General features: G+C 54.7%; 2 protein-coding genes across 4 annotated transcripts; both read right to left on the minus strand.

The window, feature by feature from the left end:
• Positions 1-281: 281 nt before the first annotated feature.
• Positions 282-13047, minus strand: DLL3 (delta like canonical Notch ligand 3). Of its 2 annotated transcripts, none has more exons than XM_082438049.1 (9): positions 8253-13047; positions 7844-8125; positions 6939-6996; positions 5749-5991; positions 4597-4814; positions 3300-3522; positions 1167-1746; positions 832-916; positions 282-311 (listed from the first exon to the last, which is right to left on the minus strand). In XM_082438049.1, exons 1-9 carry the CDS (start codon positions 8319-8321, stop codon positions 300-302), a joined length of 1770 nt encoding a protein of 589 aa, XP_082294175.1. In that variant the 5' UTR covers positions 8322-13047; the 3' UTR covers positions 282-299. The 2 variants fall into 2 exon arrangements, with proteins under 2 accessions (XP_082294175.1, XP_082294176.1); XM_082438050.1 differs by having other exon boundaries at positions 282-488.
• Positions 13048-13199: 152 nt separating this feature from the next.
• TIMM50 (translocase of inner mitochondrial membrane 50) lies at positions 13200-20297 on the minus strand. Of its 2 annotated transcripts, XM_082438068.1 has the most exons (12): positions 20143-20281; positions 19858-19983; positions 19055-19211; positions 18496-18527; positions 18258-18279; positions 16727-16785; positions 16515-16634; positions 15995-16099; positions 15788-15886; positions 14649-14805; positions 14204-14310; positions 13200-13409 (listed from the first exon to the last, which is right to left on the minus strand). In XM_082438068.1, the coding sequence occupies exons 1-12, from the start codon at positions 20248-20250 to the stop codon at positions 13308-13310; spliced, it is 1194 nt and encodes a 397-aa protein (XP_082294194.1). In that variant the 5' UTR covers positions 20251-20281; the 3' UTR covers positions 13200-13307. The 2 variants fall into 2 exon arrangements, with proteins under 2 accessions (XP_082294194.1, XP_082294193.1); XM_082438067.1 differs by lacking the exon at positions 19858-19983 and having other exon boundaries at positions 20143-20297.
• Positions 20298-20917: the final 620 nt, after the last annotated feature.

Raw genomic sequence — 20917 nt, forward strand, 5'->3', positions numbered from 1 at the left:
AGGCCATGTGACAAGCCAGGGCCAATGAAAGCCCGTCTGCATATAAAGTCATCCTAGAGACAACTGGAGGAAAACACTGAGCCCCTGAATCCAGCCCTGATAAAGCTACACCTGCCACAGGATTTTCACTTTTATAAACTAATAAATTATCTTGTTTATTTAAACTACTTTGAGTTGTTTCTGACGCCTGCATTAGAGTCCTATTATTCTTCTCAGGAGACAAAATCTCTCCCCTCAGCCCCAAAACCACATACAAAGCACTCAACTTGATGAGTCAAAGCTGATCAAACTAAGAGCCTTTATAGATGTCTCTGGAGAGATGGGGAGAGAAAAAGAGATAGGATATAAATAACCATTATGTACAACTTCCAATGGTAAAATCCTCCCCATCACCCCTTCCAGCTTGAACTCCAAAGTGTCTGAAGCAGAGAATATAAAAATATCCAGGTTCTGTCCCCAGGTGCTGATGGAGAAGGGGCAGCTCAGGCCTAGAAACAGAGGAAGTAGGAAGCATTAGAAAGGTCTGCCCCTCCGCCTCCTCTCCCTCTCCCCAGTGAGTGGAAATCAGTGGAGAAGCTCTGGCTGAGGCTCCCCACTGTGACCTCTTGAAGCCCAAAGGTCATCCAAAGAGAAGATGCCAAGTAGCTCAAAACGATAGCAAAAGGCATGCAAGATAGAACTAAATTAAGTCAAAACTGGAAAATGGGCAGAGGACCTTCTAGAGACTCTACCCTCCTCATTTTACAGATAATGGAGAGCTACAGGAAAAGCAGGAGCTGCCTCTGCCCAGCATGCCCAACGTGCGCAGGGTGGGGAAAGGTGGGTAACTACCTCCCGAGCATAGATACAAGGAGCAGATATGACGTAAACCGAACGAGCGTCTCCATCTTCAGGGCGATTCCAATCTGAGGACGGGCTGCGGGAGGAAAAGAGTAAGATGCAGACACTTTAAATTCTCATATCTTGTTTTCCCACCCACCAAGGAGGGGAACCCAAAGCCAACCAGAGGTATTGTGAAACGACCCAACCAGAAAAAGGTTGGAGCTGGGATAAGAGAAAGGGACCAATCAAGGAAGGCTCATCAAGGAATCAGGACAATTGCATTACGGAGATTGATGCAAGCAGCCGAGAGGAACAAGCCTTACGTATGCGGCCAAGCCCCTCACCTCGGGCCATTCCCGGCACCTTCCCGCGTCCTCATGTTGTTGAGTGCATCAGGGAGCGCGTGGACCGACGGCTCCGGGGTCCCCGCCAGCAAGCGAGACCCAGTATCCCGGCCAGGGCCACGGCGTCGCACGTGGACCAGCAAGAGCGCAGAGCCGGCCAAGCCCGCGGCCACCAGCAGTCCCAAAGCCGGTGGCAAAAGGAAGCGCTGCGGGTCCCCCGGCCTCAGACCCGGCGGAGCCACAGGCAACGCGCCTGCGCCGTCAGGGTGAACCGGGAACTCGCACCGCGCGCCCATGTAGCCGGGCGCGCAGGCGCAGACGAGGCCGGAGAAGTGCGCGTAGCAACGCCCGCCGTGGGCGCAGGGGCGCGTGGCGCAGGGGTCGGCGCGCTCGCGGCAGTCGCGGCCGCCGAAGCCCAGCGCGCAGGAGCAACGGCGCGCGCCGCCGCCCTCCAGGCAGGTGCCGCCGTTGGCGCAGGCGCGGTTGGCGCAGTCATCCAGGTCGTGCTCGCAGCGCGGCCCAGCGAAGCCGGAGCGGCAGCGGCAGCGCAGGGCGTGGCCCAGATCCAGGCAGAGCCCGCCTGTGGGGAAGGGGGCGTCAGGGGCGCGGCCCGATTGGGGGGGAGTCCCCCAAGCCCGCCGCCCCAAGCCAGCCCGAGATTTCTTCTCAGCTCGGTGATCCCCGCCCTCATCTTTTCTCTGGGCCCCCCTCTACCGTCTAACTCTAGGGCCAGCCTCTGGGAGTTTGCCTGGAAAACCGGCCCGCCTCTTTTCCCCCTCGTGAAGTCTTGGATTAACTCGGCCTCACACCTTTTTGGTTCTCTGAGTCTCTGTCTCTTTTTCTCGGCTTTAACCGTACTGAAATAGCTTCAACAGTTCTGGAACGACGGGTTTGAACCACCTGGCCTTTGCCCGTGCCTTCTTCTCCCTTTTCCCTTCCTCCTTTTCTCTCATTCTTTTCACCTGTTCTCTTATCGAGCTCATCCTCCAGGTCTGTGCTCAGGTGTCCCCTCCTCCAGAAAGCCATCTGATTCTTCCTCTATCCCAACCCTGCGCTCCCCCATCTCACCCTGGCCACTGTGGGCCCTGTCTAAGGACGACTCTGTCTTCCCCTCTGGACTGGTACCCCTATGTACCACTGCTGTGTTCCCACTACCACTCAGCCCAGAGTGAACACTCAGTGAGCGTTTTGGAGAGAATTAGTATTAAAATAAGAGGGCGCTGAGCCCTTCACATTAATGGTCTCATTTAATATTTTAATACCTATGTCAAATCAGGTCTCACCACTATTCAGAACCCTCCTCTGGCTCCATCTCAGGGTAACACCAGAATCCCCCCCATAACACATGAAGCCCTACAGGATCTGTCCCAGTCACCTGCCTGACCTCATCTCTCGCCAGCCTGCCCTCACCCCCTCTGCTCCAACCACACTGGCTTCCCTGCGATGCTCAACACACCAGGCACATTCCTACCTCAGGGTCTCTGCACTTGTTCATCCCTCTGCCTGGAACATACTCTTCCCTCAGATCCCCACATGGCTGCCTCCATACCTGCAGCATGGTCTTCCTTACCCACTCTAGCTAAAATGTCAACCTGCCACCCCATACACACTACTTCTCATCCCCCTTCTGGCTTATTTTTCTTCGTTTTTTTGTTTTGTTTTGTTTTGTTTTTGGCGGCACCTCACGGCTTTTGGGATCCTAGTTCCCCGACCAGGGATTGAACCCGTGCCGCCTGCAGTGGAAGCACAGAGTCCTAACCACCAGGGGATTCCCTCTTCTTAGTTTTTATCACCACAAAACCTCCTATATTTACTCATTGATCTTCTTTATTGTCTCTCTGCACCATCAGCTCTACGAGGGTGGGGGTTTTCATCTCATTCCCTACTGTATCCCTGGAACAGGGCCTGGCACACAGTAGATGCTCAACAAGTAGTTATGAAATAAGAATGTCACCTCGCCCGTTTTACAGAAGAGCAAACTGAGACTGGGCAGAGGGGAGCCCAGCCGCAGGCCGAGAGGAGGCAAAGCCAGGATCCCCACCCGGGACTGTGTGAGCCAAGCCCTGCTCTTGCCCACTGACCATGCAGGGACCCCCACTCCCCTCCCTCACCGCTCTGTCCTCCCCACCTCACCGTTCCGGCACGGCTGCAGGCTGCACCGGTCCACCCTCTTCTCACAGTTGGAGCCTTGGAAACCGGGTGGGCAACGGCAGATGTAGGCAGAGTCGGGGTCCGCACCTCCCACACACAAGCCGCCGTTGAAGCAAGGTCCATCCGCACATGTCACCCCGCTCACCTCACACCGCAACCCGTAGAACCCACGGGGACAGGTGCATTCGAAGGACCCTGGGGTCTCCTGGGCACGGGCAAGAGGACTTTGGATCAGCATCTCCTTAGAAAGAAGTCCCATCCCTCTCCTCAGTCTTTTTTTTTTTTTTTTGGCCGCCCGGAGCGGCATGAGGGATCTTAGTTCTCTGACCAGGGATTGAACCTGTGCCTCCTGCGGTGAAAGCACGGAGTCTTAACCACTGGGCCGCCAGGGAAGTCCCCCCTTCCCCAGTCTTGACCATTGGGGGGCTGCTCCTTGTCTAGTCCCACCTCCTAGGGTGTAGGGGCCTCACCGAGGAAGTCCCTGAGGCCGAGACAACCTCTCTGTTCCACGTTTCTGGGTCTGCCCATCCAACCCCACAGAGGGGAGGCTCTGGAGGCCCGGAGAGATCCCGTTTCCACCTCTACACCTTTGCTGCCAAATGCTGCCCACCCTGTCTGCCCTCCCCGATGCTGTCCGCATGGCCCAGGCCTAATTCCAGGTCCTAGCTCTAAGCCCACCTCTTCCATGGAGCCTTCCCTGGATCTCCCCTTCTCAGGCCCTCCCCCTAACTTGAACGCTGAGTGTTTCTCACTGTCCCATGGTGGCAGTGTCCAGGTGGCCCACACCAGGCTCTGCTTCATCCCAGGCTCACTCCCACCACCACACCTTCGCTTCCCCCAGGCCACTCGTCTGGTCTAGCTTCTCCAGTCGCCTCCTGTCTGCCAAATCGGACTTCAGAAGCCCCAGCTCGGGTCCATCTTCAGGAAGCCTTCTCTGATGCCCGCCCATCCCTAATCCTCAACCCACTCGGCCCCACCGCCCCTACCTTGAGCTCTGACTGGTTCTCTACCCCATAGGCGGGGCAGTTTGTGGCCCGACAGGATCCCTCATCATTCCCACATCCACACCTTTAGGTGCCACCCACTGGGTCTGCTCTCCCCAACACATCATCGTACTTCAAGGCCCCCAGATGCAGGTTGGACACCTCCAGGAAGCCCTCCCTGATAGCTGCCCCAGCCCCCCCCCCTCAGGCTGTTGTCTCATGGAGCCCCAGACAGGGGACTCCCTGGGAAAAGTACTAGCCAGGGTCGGTGGGGTGAGGGGGGGTGTGATACTGACACTACAGCTGCCTCCGTTGGCACACGGATTCCCATCACAGGGCCCAGGCCCGGGTACGAGGCATCCAGTGGTGGCAGAGGATGGGCCCCTGGGGCTGAGGCAGCTGCTGGTGGAGACAGGGATTGTGCAGAGGGGCCCAGTCCAGCCCTCCAGGCATCGACATTCATCGGGCTGCTCACAGAAGCCGTGCTCTGGGCTGCAGCCTGCTCGACATGCCGCTATGGGGGAAGGAGAGGCAGAGGAAAGAGGAATATTGATGAAGGGAGGATAGGAAATCAGAGAAATTTCTGAGCACTTTCCGTGCATCACTTGTTTCATCTTTGTGACTGTCAACCCAATGGGCTAGATGGTATTGCGACTCCCAGTTTACAGACAGGGAAACTGAGGCCCCGAGAGGCAGGGTGATTTACCCAGCTAGGAAGTGGCACAGCGAGGATCTGAACCCAGACCAATGAGTTCCAGAGTCTGTGCTCTTGGAAGGAGAATGGACTGGGGGCTCCCAGGTCTGAGCTTGGAGAGAGGAGAATGAAGAAAGAGGATCAAGGATTGAGGAGGTACCCTTGGCCTTTCAGGGGAAATGGGAGGGCCTTGGATTAGGGGAGGTCTGGGAGGATCTGCATAAGCCTGGGGGTCCTAGGGGCTTCAGTGGGGCTCAGACATTGCGATATCTAGGGTGGGTTGGGGGATCCCAAGCCTTAGAACGCAGCGGGGTCTGGAGTGCAATCACAGGGAGGGAGGATGGTGAAACCCCTGGGGGGGATGGGAGGAGCTTCCAAAGCTCCTGAGTGGGGGTAGGGAGGGCCCCAGAATTAGAAGAGCTTTGGGGTCCGAGCATCTGGAAAGGGGTGTGGGTATGGATTCGGGGAGTAACTGGGGGTACAAGGACGGGAAATGGGTGTGCGGTTCTTATTTGGGGAGACAAGAGTGCTGGGAAGAGGGAAGGGGGCTGGAGTGCCCAGGCAGGGCTGGAGAGAAATCTAGGGTCCTCAGTTTCCCAGAAAGTGGTAGCTGGATCATGGGAGCGGGCTGAAGACCATGAGTGAAGCTGGCGAGGGGTTCTCGGGTCCCCAGTTCCCTGAAGAGGGTAACTAGGTTGTGAAAGGAGCCGGAGGAGCCGTGACGGGATGGGGTGGGGTTGAACGCAGGACTCACGCGGTGCCTGGCATTTGTCCTCAATCTGCGGGCAGGGGCGCAGTTCCGGGCCACACCGCGAGGGGGCGCCGCGCGAGCGGCAGAGGCGCGCGCACGCGGCCCCAACGGCCGGCGGCTCGCAGAGCGCGCGGTAGGAGAAGCGCAGCTCCCAGGCGCCTGCGCGCTGCACGTCCCGGGCCCACGGGCCCCCGGCCGCCAGGCGACGCCGGCCCGCCACGCGCGCCAGCAGGCTCCAAGCGGGCCCTGCGGGGTGAAGGGAGATGTGCTAGGCTGCGGCCCGCCTCGGTCTCGGGATGGAGACGGAGCGCGCAGGCTCGCACTCTCCCTTCCCATTTTAACGAAGCCAAAACACCCCTTTTGAGTCCTGAGAATGGCAGTTACTTAGCAAGGCTGCAAACTCCCCTAATGCGCCCTGGGATCTTCGATGACGCGAACTCTATGACCATCATGATGATAACAGTTCTCCCAGAGAAGCCGAAGTGCCCCTATATTTTGCCCCAGGATCTTTGTATATTAAAGTAGTTATGAGACCCCTAACACCCTGGGATATATGACATCCCTAATATGGCCAAGGGGCAATGACAGGTCTTTGAAGTGAGGTCAAAAACACCCCCCCCAAAAAAAACACCCCCAAATTGTGCCTGAGGATTTTCCTATATCAAAATGGTGACAGAACCCCGCCTGTGGGCCTTATATAGCATCAAAGTCCCCCTCGAATTAAGGTTAAGATCATCCCATATCCCTCCCTGAAACCTCTCTGGTGAAACTGCAACATCCCAAAGGGGTCCTGAGGCCCTCTATATGGACAAGGTGACACAGCTTTGCCTACAAGAACCAGAAAGTAACTCATATTGTACCCTGGGTTCTCAAAATCAGATGGTGACAGAGCAGGACTGTGAAACGCTGCTGCTGCGACTCCAAGATAGTAAGAGAGCTTCTTCCCGCTCTCCCTGCCCCCACCCCGCTTTGCCTGGTATCAGGACATTTCTGTGTCGACATGCCAAGAGCCCTGGGGCTGTCAACACCCAGCACCACACTCCGGGAGCTGTGATGACACCATGGGTCCAGCAATCCCATGAATGCCCCACCCTACAGACAGCCCCATGTCACTCTCCTGGACCTCACATCGGGCCCCAACTCCCTGGATCTCCCACACTCTGCACTGAAGTCCCAGAATTGAAGATACTCACCTCCAATCTGTTCTCCTAACTCCTCTCTCCAGGTTTCAATGATGAGAGAGAAGGTGCCCTGGTTGGGTGGAGGAAGGTGGAGAGGGAAGAATGAAGACAGTGGTCAGGGCAGGTAGGTACTCGAAGAAGGCCAGATTTTAAGAGGTAAAGAGTGACGACCATTCCAGGGACCAGACAGACAAGGGACAATTCCCAGAGGCTGGCCCAGGGAAGGAATGACTGTTTTGGCTTTCTTTATTGAGCACTTACTATGTGGTAAGCACTATACTCAAGATACCTGGTTGAATCTCTCAAAAGGGACCACTGTAATGTACCATGATGATCCCATTTTACAGATGAGGATACTGAGGCTGGAAAAGGGAAAGTCACTTGCCCAAAAGCATAAGCGTCTAGAATTCAAAAACAATTCTGTTCACCTTTATGCTTTTGGGGTTGTAGGATGGGAAATAGGATTTTGGAGGTGAAAAAGTCATGGATACAGGCCCCAACTGGAAGGTCTGAGAAGAGATAAGGTGAGAGGATATTGGGGTTCCCCAAGACAGAGTGTGAAAGTCTCCCTAGGTGCAAGGAAATTTGGGGATAAAGATGAGGATACCAGTATTTAAAGATCCCCAAGGAACAGGGGTAGGGTTCTGTGAATTGAGGATTTCTAGAAGGTGAGTTTGGGGTTCTGGGAATTCAGGGTTCCAGGCATGCAAGGCTGGGATCTGGGATCCCTAGAGGGAAATTCGGAATCAGAAAATTTGGGTTTATGGGTAGGGTTTATGGGTCTGAGAATTCCAGATGATGGAGTTACTGGGAATTTGGTGTCTCCAGGGGGCAGGGTCTTGGAAGTTGGAGGGCAGATGGCAGTCGAGGTTTGGGTAAGGCCCCCCGCACGGGCGTGCCCCGGGACTGGGTCTCACCGGCCAGGCGTCCCGGAAGGGCACGCGCATGAGGCCGTCCGGCAGCGGCAAGTCAGGCGCTGGCGCTCCGGGCTGCGCAGTGTAGACCGGTCCGCGCGCACTCAGCGCCGCGCCCAGGGTGCACGGAGACTCGGCGGCCTCCTCGGAGATCCCTGGCTTCAGGCAGACCCTGAAGAAGAGGCGGCAGGTGTCCCCGGCCTTGCAGGGGGACCGCGGGGCGCCCGGGCCTGGTCCCGGCCCGAAAGAGTGGATCTGCAGCTCGAAGACGCCAGCCGGCCGTGTCTGGGGCGGAAAGGGGTACAGGGTGAGGGGACTGCGGGGACCCAGACGTCTCATCCGCCCCGCGCCCCCTCCCCAAGACCCCCGGGTTGCACCCCCTCCCATCCACCCTTTCCACTTCGGCTCCGACCTGGGGAAGGAAAAAGAGCGCCAGGATCACCGTCGGGGAGAGGAACTGGGGCATCTGCGGGGAGACCATGGCCTTCCGGAGGTCTTGGGAGCCGCAGCTGCTGGCTCCGGAGCCTTATATCTGAGAGGACAGCTCCGCCCCTTCGGGCAGCCGCCGGCTCCAGGGGACCCTAGGGGAGGAGGTCGCAGGGGAAGGAGAGCGTGCTGGAGCAGCCGTGAGACTGTGTCGTGGCCACAGGCAGTGCAGTGAGTGCACATCTTATATGAGGTTGTGGGCATGATTTGTGTGGCTGAGGATAGGGTGGGGTTGGGGGGGTTAAGCTTGTGTGTGAGGTTGGATATGATTTTGAAACTCTGAGTGTGTGTGATGTGTGAGCAAGAGCTATTGGAGGGTGTACATGACTGTGATTGTGTCTAGGTCAGATTGTGTGGCTCCACGTGTGCCTGAAATTGTATATGGTTAAGCCTCTTTGTGAGGTTGTAAATAATTCTAAGATTCTGTGTGTGTGTGTGTGTGTGTGTATACACGCACGCACACACCTGCATGGGAGAATGGAGATGTACATGATATCATGGTTGTGTGACTTTTTGAGATTCTGTGGCTGTGTAGATGCTTCACTGTGCAGGTGTACAAAAGTGTGTTAGCTCCTGGACCACTGTGTGTAGTTGTAGGAACCTGTGACTTTGTGGTCTGTGCAGGTGCTTCTAGGTGGCTGTGTGTGTTTGTGTGTGTGGTAAGGTCTGTGCAAGGTTGTGAATGGCTGAGGGCTTGTGTGTGAAGGAGGCTGGGTGCGGGAGGTCCATGAGTGTAGCCCTTTGTGGATACGATGAAGATCCAGTGTTCTTTGTGGACGTGTGTGTGTGTGTGTGTGTGTGCGTGCACGCGCGCATGCTCGATTGTGTTCCCCTCCCCAAAACAAAGCCACCCTCCCCAAACCCGCATCACGGATGCACCAGACGCCAGGGCGAGGAGCCCCCGCCTCAGAGGGGGCTCCCAGCTGTATGTAAATGCTGCCATCTGCTGGGCGGCCGCGCCCCTCCCCCTTTGGGCCGCAGCTGGGCTGCCCGTTTGGCCTCCGGAAGGTGTGAGCAGCAAATGGGCAGGAAATTCGGTCCTCACAGATCAGGGGCCCGCTCCCTCACTCCAGGATGAATGGGGAAAGGGGGCACCCCGCGCCCTCCAGAAGCTCCTTAGTATTCCAGGACCACCGCAAGGAAAGCTGGTTAGAGCAGATGTTCCAGCCCTCTGGTCCTAATCATTTACTCTGTGCCAGGTGCTGAGCAAAGCCCTTTAGATGGAGTAAACTTTTTTTTTCCAGAATAAAAAAATTTAACACTTAGAAGCTAATAATTATAGGGGGAAATACAGGTTCAATTATATACGTACATATTTTTCTTTTGGAGAAGGTGCTCAATAAAGCACAGCCCAGTAGAGCCAGGCATACAGTAAGTGCTCAGTCATTTTTCATGAATGAAAGGACTCAATCTAAACAGTTTTCTCATAATCCTGAGGACGGGAGTCATGGAAGGGTTTGGAACAGGGGAGGGCCATGGTCAATTGTGCAGAACATCCCAGGTTCCTTTGCACAGGTTTTTCTTCTACTTGATATATTCTTTCCACTTCCTTCTTTTTAAATTCTGTTCTTACCATTCAGACTTCACCTCCTATAGGAGGCCTTCCCTAACACCCCCCAAGGGGGTCAGGCACCTCTTCTGAGTTCCCACAGCCCCTGGGGACTCCTCTATCCGAGCCCCAACCACTCTGACCTATGAGGTCTTTCTAAGCACAAATCTGTCCATGTCCCTCTCCTACATAGACTCTTCCATGGCTCCCCAGTGCCTTCCAGCTTCTGAAATTCTAAGGTTGACATTTAAGGCCCTCCCTCCACATCCCCCTACTCAAACAGGTTCTGTGGCCCCAAAGCACAGAGCCAGACCTTGTGGACCCCGGTTACTGGGAGGCAAATTAGGGCCTGTACTGGGGTAGGTGAAGGAGTGAGCCTCCCATTATAGGAACTATTCAAATGAGATTTGGACAGCTATTAGAAGCTGTGGGAGAAGGCAAATTCCTACCCTGGATAATAACTGGGGAGGTAACAGTTTCCAGGTCTGAGATATCTCAAAGATTTTAAAGATTGTAAAAACAGCCAGCCTTTACTGAGGGTTTCTGCCAGGCATGATAGCGTTTCATGTGAATTCTCTCAAGTCTGTATGTGTACTTTAAGGAATTTCCAAGCATCTTTTTGGCTATCTAGGACTTTTCCTTATGTGCCCACCTTAGAGCCCACAGAAGGCTATGCTGAGGTGACATCTGCAAAGACCTGAAGGAGGAGAGGGAGTGAGCTATATGGATCCTGGGAAAAAAACATTCCTGGCAGAGGGCATAGCAAGTGCAAAGGCCCTGGGGTGACTATGCCCGGCACACCCAGATATCCCCATGGTTTGTCTCATTTCATTCTGGTCTCTGCTCAAATACACCCTCCCAAGAGACCTTCTCTGACTGTCCCATTCAATCTAAAACAGCACTCCTGTTCCCAAACCACTCTATCTCCTTACCATGCTTTTCTCTATGCATTTATTTTACCCCGAGAAATATCTGACCATTTTGTCTCCTCCATGAGAACATCATCTCCTTTTTTTCTAGAGCTTTTTCTCTAGTTTGTTCACCAATACACCCTTGTGCCTAAAATGAGGCCTGGCAGTCAGTACTTAGGAAATATTTGTTGAGTAAGCAAATGAGAGGTACTATTATTAACCTCTTATGAATGAGCAAACTGAGATGCTTGAGACCTTGCCCAGGGTCACAGGGCTTGCAAGTGGCGTGCAACCTGGGAATTCAGCCCCTGCTGGGATATGCGTTAACACTGGCCCAATCGTGCCCACCGGATGACGCCCTAATGCAGCCCTAGCACCGAGCATTTGATATAAACATCCTACGCCATGCCACGTAAGCAGCATCTCAGAGGCCACCTGGCACAAGTCAAACCCTCTCCTCCCCTCCAGCCTTAAGCAGGTGTGACCTGACAGCACCATCCCTGAACCAGCATCAATGCCGGGGGGAGGCCTTGGAGGAACCCACTGGACACTGAAGCATGTGCCACCCAGAGTGCTAACCTTAACCCCCAGGGCCACGGGCCAATGGACAAACGTACTTCCTCCTTTCATGCCCTGTGGGTGGACAGATCTGAGTCACATTTCAAAAGGCTCCTCAGAAGGCCCCATGGGTCACCCCCTGTGGTCAGCAAGCACTCACTTGTGGTGGCTCCCTCCGTCCACAAACCCTCTCCCCAGGATCATGTTCCCCAAATACATTGCTTTCAGTTAGGAGTTTCCAACGCTCAAAGCTACCTGCAAAGAAAACACAGGCCCTCCCTCAATCCTGCAGACGCTCTCAAGCTAGGGAATCCTGAGGATATCGGGGAAACTCTCTCCTGGATCACAAATGGTACACCTCAGGGTGGGGGTGGAGGGCTGCAAATGTTCCTTATTTGTAGACATCTTTGAGCCTTGTTTAAAAATCTAGAGTTCAAGTTCAATCTGGCCCACACAGTTTCAAATACATTTTAATTATTTTCACAAATACCAGGGAAGGGTTTTTAAAAGTATCTAACTGGTACTAGCACTAAATGCTGGCTGGAGCAGGAGACGCTGAGACAGCCGGGGGCAGGCGACTGCCAAAACGGTACAGGATATCTCAGTCTAGGAAGAATCAACATGGCCTGGTAACAATAAGCCCCACTGAATATACATGCAGCCTGAGCATAAGCTGTCCCATTTACTCCTCGCAGCCACTCTACTACGATGGGTATTATCATCGCCCCCATTTTAGAGATGCGGAAAGGGAGGCAGAAAGGTGCTCCCAAGGTGCATACAGCTACCATCTGAGTGCCTACCTGGGGGGCCTCACTCAGCCTTCAAGCCTAGCCTATGAGGTAGGTACTATTATTTCACAGACGTGGAAACTGAGGCACCGAGAGGGGAAGTAACTTGCTCATTTGCTTGTGATCACACAAGTCAGGAGGTGGTAGAGCTTGGAGCCAAACTTGGATTTGGGTTTATAAAAGTCTGGAGGGACTTCTCTGGCGGTCCAGTGATTAAGATTCCGCGCTTCCACTGCAGCAGGTTTTGATCCCTGGTCAGGGAACTAAGATCCCATATGCTGTGCTGCTGCGTGGCCAAAAAAAACCAGTCTGGAACTCAGCACTCTTAAATAATACCCAAATGTGCTGTCCATTGCAGGAGCCAGTAGTCACATGCGGCTATTTAAATTAATTAAAATGAAACAAAATAAAAAATCTCATCCCTCAGTTACCCTTGCCACATCTCAAGTGCTCAATGGCCCCATGAGGCCACTGGCTGCTGTACCAGACAGTGCAGATACATGACGCGGGGTACACATCGCGGAAAGTTCCATTGCAGAGTGCTGCTACAGTCTGTTTTAGTTAGGAGCCAACATTTTTAAATTGGGAGATTTAATATAAACAACCCCTTTCCTGGCTTCTACTGAAAAATCAGAAGATCAAGCAACTCTAGGCCCACCTTCCCACAGGGCCATGGTTGGCAGAGCTGAGCAGCAGCTGCCCTCTTGAGATGGGGCGGTCTCTGGTCCACCGAAGCCCCATGCGCCCACACTTCACACATTTACACAGCAGCCTGGCGGCTACCTGTATTTCAACCCACAGTGCCGTCCTCTCATCTCTTTTCCATAGAGAATCTGGGGCCAAAGAGGGAGATGCACTTTCGCAGACCACGTGGCACATGGGAAGACACGGCTAGGGCAGGGCCCTACCCAGGTTTTCGGATTCCCAGGCTGGAGTTAAAAACCAACCATCACCCACCAGAGTGCCCTCGCTGCTCGGCAGCTGATCGGCCACTGTGGGATGACCCCCGAAGAGTCCCACACTGCACCCTGATGCCCCCATCTGGAGACTCTCCGGACACAGCAGTGTGGCGTCTGCGATGAACTTTATTGGACATGTGGTTGGCCAAGCCGTGGTCTGGGAGCAATGGGCCTGGGGCCCAGAACCCAGGCACTGAGTTTAAGGAGGCCCAGTGGTCAGGGCTGTTTGGAGCGAGGCCACAAGCGGCTGGTAAGGGAGCCAAAGAAGAGGTTCTGTTTGCTGGATTTGGAGAGCTCAGCCAGCCGCTGCTGCTCCTCCTGGAGTTGGGGGTAGACAGAGAGCGAGGGTCAGCCCAGGGGCCACCTTCCTTAAACCTTTGCCCAGCCCAGCCCAGACACAGGATGCACCCAGACCCTAAGGACCCAGTTCAGACACTGGCAAAAGCCAGCTTTGAGCCACAGAAGCCCAGACTCAAATCCCAGGGGACCTGTCCCCTGAACCCTGGGAACCTATCCCAGGCCCTACACTGGACTACAACATCTTGCTCCCTAAGCCCCCAGTGCCCAGTCTTGAGCCCTAAGACCCCTGTCTGGATGCTGAGGGATCCCAGGCCCAAATCTCCAGGGATTCCTCCTTTGGTTACTCAGGAGCTCTAGCCAGGAACACAACCCCAAACTTGATCAACCTCAGCCTAGACTCCTGGGAATCTCTTTCTCAGACTGAATTCATATTCTTATCCCCACTTACAAATTAGAGGATCACAGGTCATCAGAACTCCATGCCCAAACCCTTGGGCCAAGTGTCCAAGGATCCCTCTTCCCAGACCTGATCCAAACCCCCACCCCACAAAATACCAGGACCCCCAGGCCATCAAGGTCTCTGGACCTATCTCAGATGCTTGGCGTTTCCTGCCTCCTGTGCTCAGCGCAGGCTGCAGAATCAATTCGCCCCTCATTACAAGGGCCCCCTGGGACGGGAGGTGTGAAAGAGAAGGCAGTTGCTCAAGGTCACACAGCCGGAGTGGAGAGAAGCTGCTCCAGGGCTCCGCCTTCAAGAGCCTGGGGAACTGACGGTGACACCCCCCACCCACGCTGGGAAGCTGAGGACTCACCTGCTCCAGCCGGCTTTGCCGCTGTTTGAAAGCCTCCAGTGGGTCTTCCTCCAGGGCGTAGTGCTCCAGCACAGTTCGGACATCCTCCACACCATTCAGAGCAATGGCTGTGGGGATAGCAGGTGGGGGTCAGCCAACTGAAGGTCAGAGGGAAGCAGGGCCCGCAAGGGTAAAGGTCAGACCGGGGTGGGGTCAGAGCTACGTGGAACACTTCTCAGCAGTCTAAAAGGGATCCCTTGAGTAGCCCAGGCATCCCCTAAACATTCCAGAGGAGCATCCCAAACATTCTAAGAAGCTTCTAAAGACTGCAAGATGCTCATGGATCTCCTGCATCGCAAGTCCCTGGTTTCACATAAAAAACAAGCCAGAATCAAGCATCTTATCATTCCTCTTGAATGTCAAGGGCTCCAGGGTCAGAGGCCAGGAGGTCAGGGGTCAGCCTCACTCTTCAGGAAGGCAGATAGGTCCAATAAGACCCGGTCATCGGAGTTGCCATTCCAGGGCCGCAGGGCGACGCCGTTGTAGGGCTGTAGGCGGAAGGCTTCCTTCTTGCAGTCCACGACTACTACTCGGGCTGGGTCCCGATTCAGACACGAAATGTCCTGGAGGTGGGTGACAGGTCAGGTCAAGGCCTGTGCTCCTTCCCTTCCCACCAGGAACCCACAGAGGGAGAGAGAGGTGGACTGACTACACATGCACTTGGTATCACACACTGGGATCATCACGACAGGGCCTCCCGAAGACCAGGCTGGGATGAAGACATCAAACCTAGCAGGGAGCAGAGGAGCTTGTCACACAGATTCCTAGACCCAGGGCCTGGTGCACAGGCAGGTTGATTTGGAGGTTCCCTGGGGAGGGAGGTGGGCACTTGTGTATTTAACCACTGCCCCAGGTGATTGTGACAAGCTGCACATTTGTAAACTTCTCACAGATAGAGGTGCAGACTGATCCACAGCAACACACAGGGAGTCACACAAAGACAGGTACCCAGACAGACCCTTCAAGACCCTCAATCACAGCCCATGTCCTTCTGAACCTTGAAAAACTACACAGACCCCCAGACCCACCAAGACACAGTCAGAAACCCAACAGACACCAAGACCCATGGATACTTGGACAAAGACCCACAAAGAGACCCATTCACAGCCCCACAGACTCCTGGACCCCTGGATATATCATAGGTCACAGCAACAGACCCCAAGTCAAATTCCAACACAGTCTCATTTAAACTATTATAATTACATAGTCCCAGAGACACTCAGCTCCAGATACAGAGACAAAAATCCACTTCCAAATTTCATGTCCTTACCCCGTACTCCCAACTGTTTTCTTTGGAGAGACCCCATTTTCCCCTGCTCCCACTCCCAGATTCTGGGACAGAGAAAAGGGTGTAGAGGCCCAGCCCAGGCTGGCGGCAGGCTAGTGTCCTACCAGAATCAGACCTGGGGCAGAACCAGAAGCAGCCGGTTGCTTCTCAACCAGAAACAGGTTGAGACTGGTGTCAGAGCTAGGTCCTCTTTCCTTTGGGAAGTACCAGCCCTCCCCCAAATCCCAGAGCCCCACCATGGCGCCCCCACATGGCACCTTAACATGGTGCCCATCCATGTATCTCGTGGCGTCCCGGAACAGGCGGTAGGAGATGAAGCCGTGGGGGTCCACGCTGTCGATGAGTGGAAAGGCAGTCTGGGGGGTGGCGGGGGGGGAGAACAAGGTCAGGCTGAGCCTTGGCCCTGCAGCTCTCCCTCACCTCCTGCCACGTCGACCATCCCGCCCCTGTCCCGGGGGCCTCACCATGCCAGTCTCTGACGTAAAGATGACGATTTCATACAAAGGGGCGAGCTGCTGGAATAAGGTCTCGATGCCTGGACGCTTCTTAAACCTCCAGCCAGTGGCCAGCTGGAAAGGCAGTGACAACAGTGAAACACTGAGACCCGGAGGCCCCTGTAGCCCCAAGAGGACCAAGACCCAGTCTCGGGGGATTCCCGGAACCAGAGTGCTCTCTCCGTCTCTGTGGCTCTCGGAGGGGTTCAGGAGTACACGGCTGTGACTGAGGGTCTAGGAGTCTGCAGGATGTGACTCCCCTATGGCACTTACTGTGTGCCAAGGTACACTTACAACCACCTCCGGGCTGCGGAGTAGCACAGTTGAGGGAAGCAAGGCAATGAGGGGTGACACCTCTTCCCCTGGATCACAGAGTAGAACTGGGGCTGAACCCCAGCCTGGCTCCAGAGTCTATGCTCTTAACATCATCACAAGCCGGCCACCCAGCCCTATCTGGTGTCCCCAACCCGCTGCCTTCCCCAGGACACACCGACCACTCAGGGTGCAAGAGGACACCAGTGAGCTCCAAGACCAGTGTGTACGGTGGTTGGTAGTACGGCTCCCGCAGAGGGTCTGGGAGAAGGCAGGGGCTGGTGGGCTCGATGATCATCTGTGAAAGAGAGACATAATGGGGGCACTCAGACAAGGAGGCAGGAGGCTGGGGGTGAAGGGATAGGGACTGGGCCCAGGGCTCCTGCTCACCTGTCTATAATCTTTGAAATATTTGTATGTCCGGCGCAACTGCTGTACCAGAATTGGATCTAGGAGAACACCAGGGCACAAAGGGATTCCAAGATAAGCCACTGCTCAACCTCCCGGACAAACCAGGGGTTTATTTATCTACCAGATACAAACAGGTCTACATACCCACCTGGTTTGAAACAGCTCATTTCCGAGTACAAAGGTAAAAGGCAATGACATAACTAACTGCCAGGTAGGAACAAATGTTTTTATTCACCTGTCAAGTTTTAATCTGAATACTTATATCCACACACCACCCCAGGTATAAAATAGAAAGCTTATACATCTGCCCACTTAAATCCCACATACATATAAATAAATCTGCTGACATTATGCCAGTATATTTAGTCCATTTTGAACCTCTAGGTTTCCAGATGTGCACCCTTTAAGCAAGTATGTGAAATCTAGTTAAGCCACGATAAACATGTACACACGTCTGTATACTTTAAACTAGTGGTTCTCAACTAGAAGCAGTTTTGTTCCTCGCTTCCCAGAAAATTCTGCAATGTCTGGAGACATTTTTGACCGTCACAATACTGGCATCTAGTGGACAGAGGCCCAGGATGCTGCTAAACATCCTACAATGCACAGGACACTCCCCTACAACAAAGAATTACATGATCTGTAGTATCAGAATGGCTGAGGTTAACACATCTTGGATAAATGAATACACCAAATCCAATTTAAAACAGAAATCTTACATGACTACCTTTTTCAATACAATATTTTTAGTACAGTTAAACTACTGTCTGTGGGCCTGCCTTTTTGAAACCAAAATACCAAAACACCACTTAAGCTAATAAACACACACACTTTAAAACTACAAGTTTACCTGCCCAACTTAAATCAGTATACTGCCTTGTTTAAACTAGTATGATTCTACATCTGCCCAGTTAAAACAGCATACTTACCTACCTGCCTAGTTTAAAACAATCAGTGTACTAACATGCCAGTTTGCAAACATCCCTACCACAAACAAGTGGCTTTCTGGACCTACCAATTTTATATTTCTCTTGGGAGGGACCAGGTGTGATAGAATTCACAACTACTCTCTACTATCCAACTTGTCAGAAGCTCCCTAAGAGCTGGTTAATCAAAAGGGGTAGGAAGGAAGAAGGCATTGTTTTGGAAATGAGGAGCTGGGTGGGGTAGGGGCCTGGTGGGAAAAAAAGAGGCTGTCATAAAGAAGGGGGTGAGGGGCTGCAGATGCTCAGATCTAAGGCACAGGAAGTCATGTGTCTGGCATAGAAAGCCCAGTTCTTCCCAAGCACTCCCACCCACCTAGGGTTCCCCTCCCCCATCTATCTGTCCCTGACCATCTGTTCTTGGGCTGAGGGGCCAGGGAAGGGGACTGGAGTTTTGTATGCCCCTCCCCCCAAGCCATCCAGCTGCTGACTCCCCTACCTCCCAATGGAGGGGTGGAGGAGCACCAAATGGGGAGGGCACAGTAGAGAGGGTCAGGGGACCCCAGAATCTGTGCTTGTTTACTCACCGTTGTCGAATTCATCGGGAATCTGGGAGGTAGAGAGAAAAATGGAGAGTTTGGGATGGCAGAGGCAGAACCCCATCACACCCAGAAAAGGAATCTCCAGGGCCCTGGGAAGAGTAGGCAAAGGTCCCTGGGAGGGAGAGGTTCACCGCAGACCAGAAATGAGCCTGAACAGGCCAAACGGGAGGAGACCCACAGGATGGGACCCCTGGTAAGGCCTCTGGGTCTCTCTCCCGCTCACCTTGGCACCATTTTCATCCACAGAGTTGTTTCCTGTAAGGCAGATAGTGATGAATGAGAGGACTGAGGGTCCAGTCTCCTGGGTTTTAAGGAAGGAAAAGGGCAGGGGGCCTAGCCTCCTGGGTCTGAGGGAAGCGGGCTAGAGCATCATGGCCTCCTGAGAGAGAGGAGGGGGCTGGTAGCCAGGATACCTGGGCCTCTGAGACAAGAAGGGCTGGGGCAGAGTCTCCTGGGTCTCTGAGGAATGAAGGGACTAGGGGGAAGGCTGGAGTTTTGGGTGCTGAGGGAAGAGGTAGCTTAGGGGGCTGGGCCTGGCCTATCCTTCCTCCTCTTCCAATTGACTCCCCATAGCTTAGTGCAGGAACCAACTAGAAGGAGTAGAACGTTGAGTAGAGGGGTAGTAGGGAGACTTCCCTCATTTCCAAATTCTAGTTGGCTGCCCTATTGAGGGAGGAGCCAGGGAATGAAGACGGGAGAAGCCCTTAGGGGAAAAGGGGAAGTTCCCAAGCAGAACAGAGGGTCAACAGAACAAAACTGGTGGGCAAGGATATGTTCCTCACCAAAAATATAGATGACGCTCGCGGTCCCACCAGCCCCGAGCAGCCCAGCAAGCCAGAGTGCGACTTTTTTGGCATAGCTGGGACCCTCCGAGTTCCTCTGCTGCTGTGGCCCCTGGGCCTGGGCCTTAATGCCTGCTCGGCTCCCAATCTCTGTAGCCTGCAATTGAAAGGGGATAGGTTGGCCAAGAGAGGAGAGAAAGAAGGTCAGGGTGGTTTGGGCACCCTGGTCTGAGAAGAATCGAGGTTGGGAGCCAGGAGGCAGCCACCCACATGGCCTCCAGGTGTTGTGTCCCTGGAGGGGCAGGCAGGAGACTGGGTCTCTCAGAAGGGTCAAGAACTAAACTGTCTGGCGCCAGGATCCCAGGGGTTCAAGAGTTGACAAGCTCTGGTGCCCGGGATCCCAAAGGCAAAAGACTGGAGGGCCTGGAGCCGGAAAAAGCAGGGCAGGGAGATAAGATGAGGGAGCCCGGCTGAACACTGGGATTCCTGTAGCAAGGTAATGAAGGACACTCAAGGGGACAGGACGGGGAGTTAAGTCCTCCGGACGCCTGGGGCTCACAGTAGCGGGGTATGGAGGGGGAGGGAGTGGGAGCGGGGCCGGAGGGGCAATCGCTTGCTGGGGCTTAGAGCACGGAAGTAATGGACCCGGAGGTCAGAATGACTGGGTCTCTGTCAAGATGGAGGCAGGTCGAGTCAGAAGCCCGAACATTTACCTCACCACCACCACCACACCACCGCGGGGAAATACCCGCAAGGCCAGGCTGGGACTCCAGCGTCCCGGGCCCCTCCCCCTCAAGTATTACCTGAACAGTCACTGAGATGGGGGAACAGATGACTCCCCTCCCCCGGCGCCCACGTGCGGTCGAGGAGGTGGGGTCCAGAGGACGCACTGGAGCCCCCAAGCATATAGCCCGGGACGCAAGCGCTGCCTACCCCGGGAAGCGGGGAAGAGACCCAAAACGCTGGCGGTGTTCCATTCAGCACCCTGAGGTGCTGCGTCCCAGAACCTCCGGGCGGCGGCGGTCCGCCTGGAACTCCAGGAAGGAGTCCCAGCACCCGGAGGCCACCCCCACCCCCGCCCCGCTCACCTGGTCCGGGGCCCGAGGGGGCGGCGTCGCGAGCCTCGCGCATAGCCCCCGCGCGCCTTGCCGGAGCCCGCTCCGCAATCGCAGGAACGGCGCCGCCGAGGCCGCCATCTCTTGCGCTGACGCCACGCTGCCCCGCCCCCTCACTCTCTCTCCCCGCCCCAGGCCGGGGCCTCGGCCAATGGGTGGTGCAGGGGTGGGGCGGGTGGACGGGAGCCCGAGAGAGACAAAGGGCTGCGGGCGCACTGCCGCGGGCGCTCCAACTAGGACTAGGAGTCAGCCGGCACCACGCCCCCCTCGCGCCGGACGGCGTTCCACCGCCCACGCCCCAGGTCGGCGCCGGACCCACTGCTCCGAGGTGAAGCGGAAGCCCTAACGGAGGGACGCAATGGCTGCTTGATTTGTCCTAAAACCTGAAAGCCACCTTTACACACCTTCTTCCTCACGTGCGGCCCGGAGGCCTCATCCGTCTTCCTTCCCATTCTGCGAACCCTTTCTTGCCCCTCCTCCTGTGAGCTTCTTAAAATGGGTCTGGAAAGCCAGCCAGTTTCATGGAGGTTCAGCCAAAAGAACAGCTGCCGGTATCTGGCGGACTCCGGGTATTAAGAGGAAATCCATGAATTAGAGGCTACAGGAACCACGATGAATCTTCCTCAAATTATTTTGAGAGGAAAACAAGTCTGATACTGTTTATGTAAACTTTAAAAACACGTAAATCACAACATTTAGGGACATTTACTAAGGTAGTAAATGTACGAAGTTAGGAAAAGACAGGATT

This window comes from Balaenoptera physalus (assembly GCF_965194825.1).
Source record: "Balaenoptera physalus genome assembly, chromosome: 19".
Lineage (NCBI taxonomy): Eukaryota > Metazoa > Chordata > Mammalia > Artiodactyla > Balaenopteridae > Balaenoptera > Balaenoptera physalus.

Coding starts and splice junctions, on each gene's coding strand:
- DLL3 (XM_082438049.1), bottom strand. CDS start 8,321: ATGGTCTCCCCGCAGATGCCCCAGTTCCTCTCCCCGACGGTGATCCTG. Junction 8,126..8,252: donor CGCTCTTTTTCCTTCCCCAG/GTCGGAGCCGAA, acceptor TTTCCGCCCCAG/ACACGGCCGGCTGGCGTCTT. Junction 5,992..6,938: donor GTTAGGAGAACAGATTGGAG/GTGAGTATCTTC, acceptor TTCACCCCGCAG/GGCCCGCTTGGAGCCTGCTG.
- TIMM50 (XM_082438068.1), bottom strand. CDS start 20,250: ATGGCGGCCTCGGCGGCGCCGTTCCTGCGATTGCGGAGCGGGCTCCGG. Junction 19,984..20,142: donor CCCCTCGGGCCCCGGACCAG/GTGAGCGGGGCG, acceptor TTCCCGGGGTAG/GCAGCGCTTGCGTCCCGGGC. Junction 16,786..18,257: donor TCCCGATGAATTCGACAACG/GTGAGTAAACAA, acceptor GTGTTCTCCTAG/ATCCAATTCTGGTACAGCAG.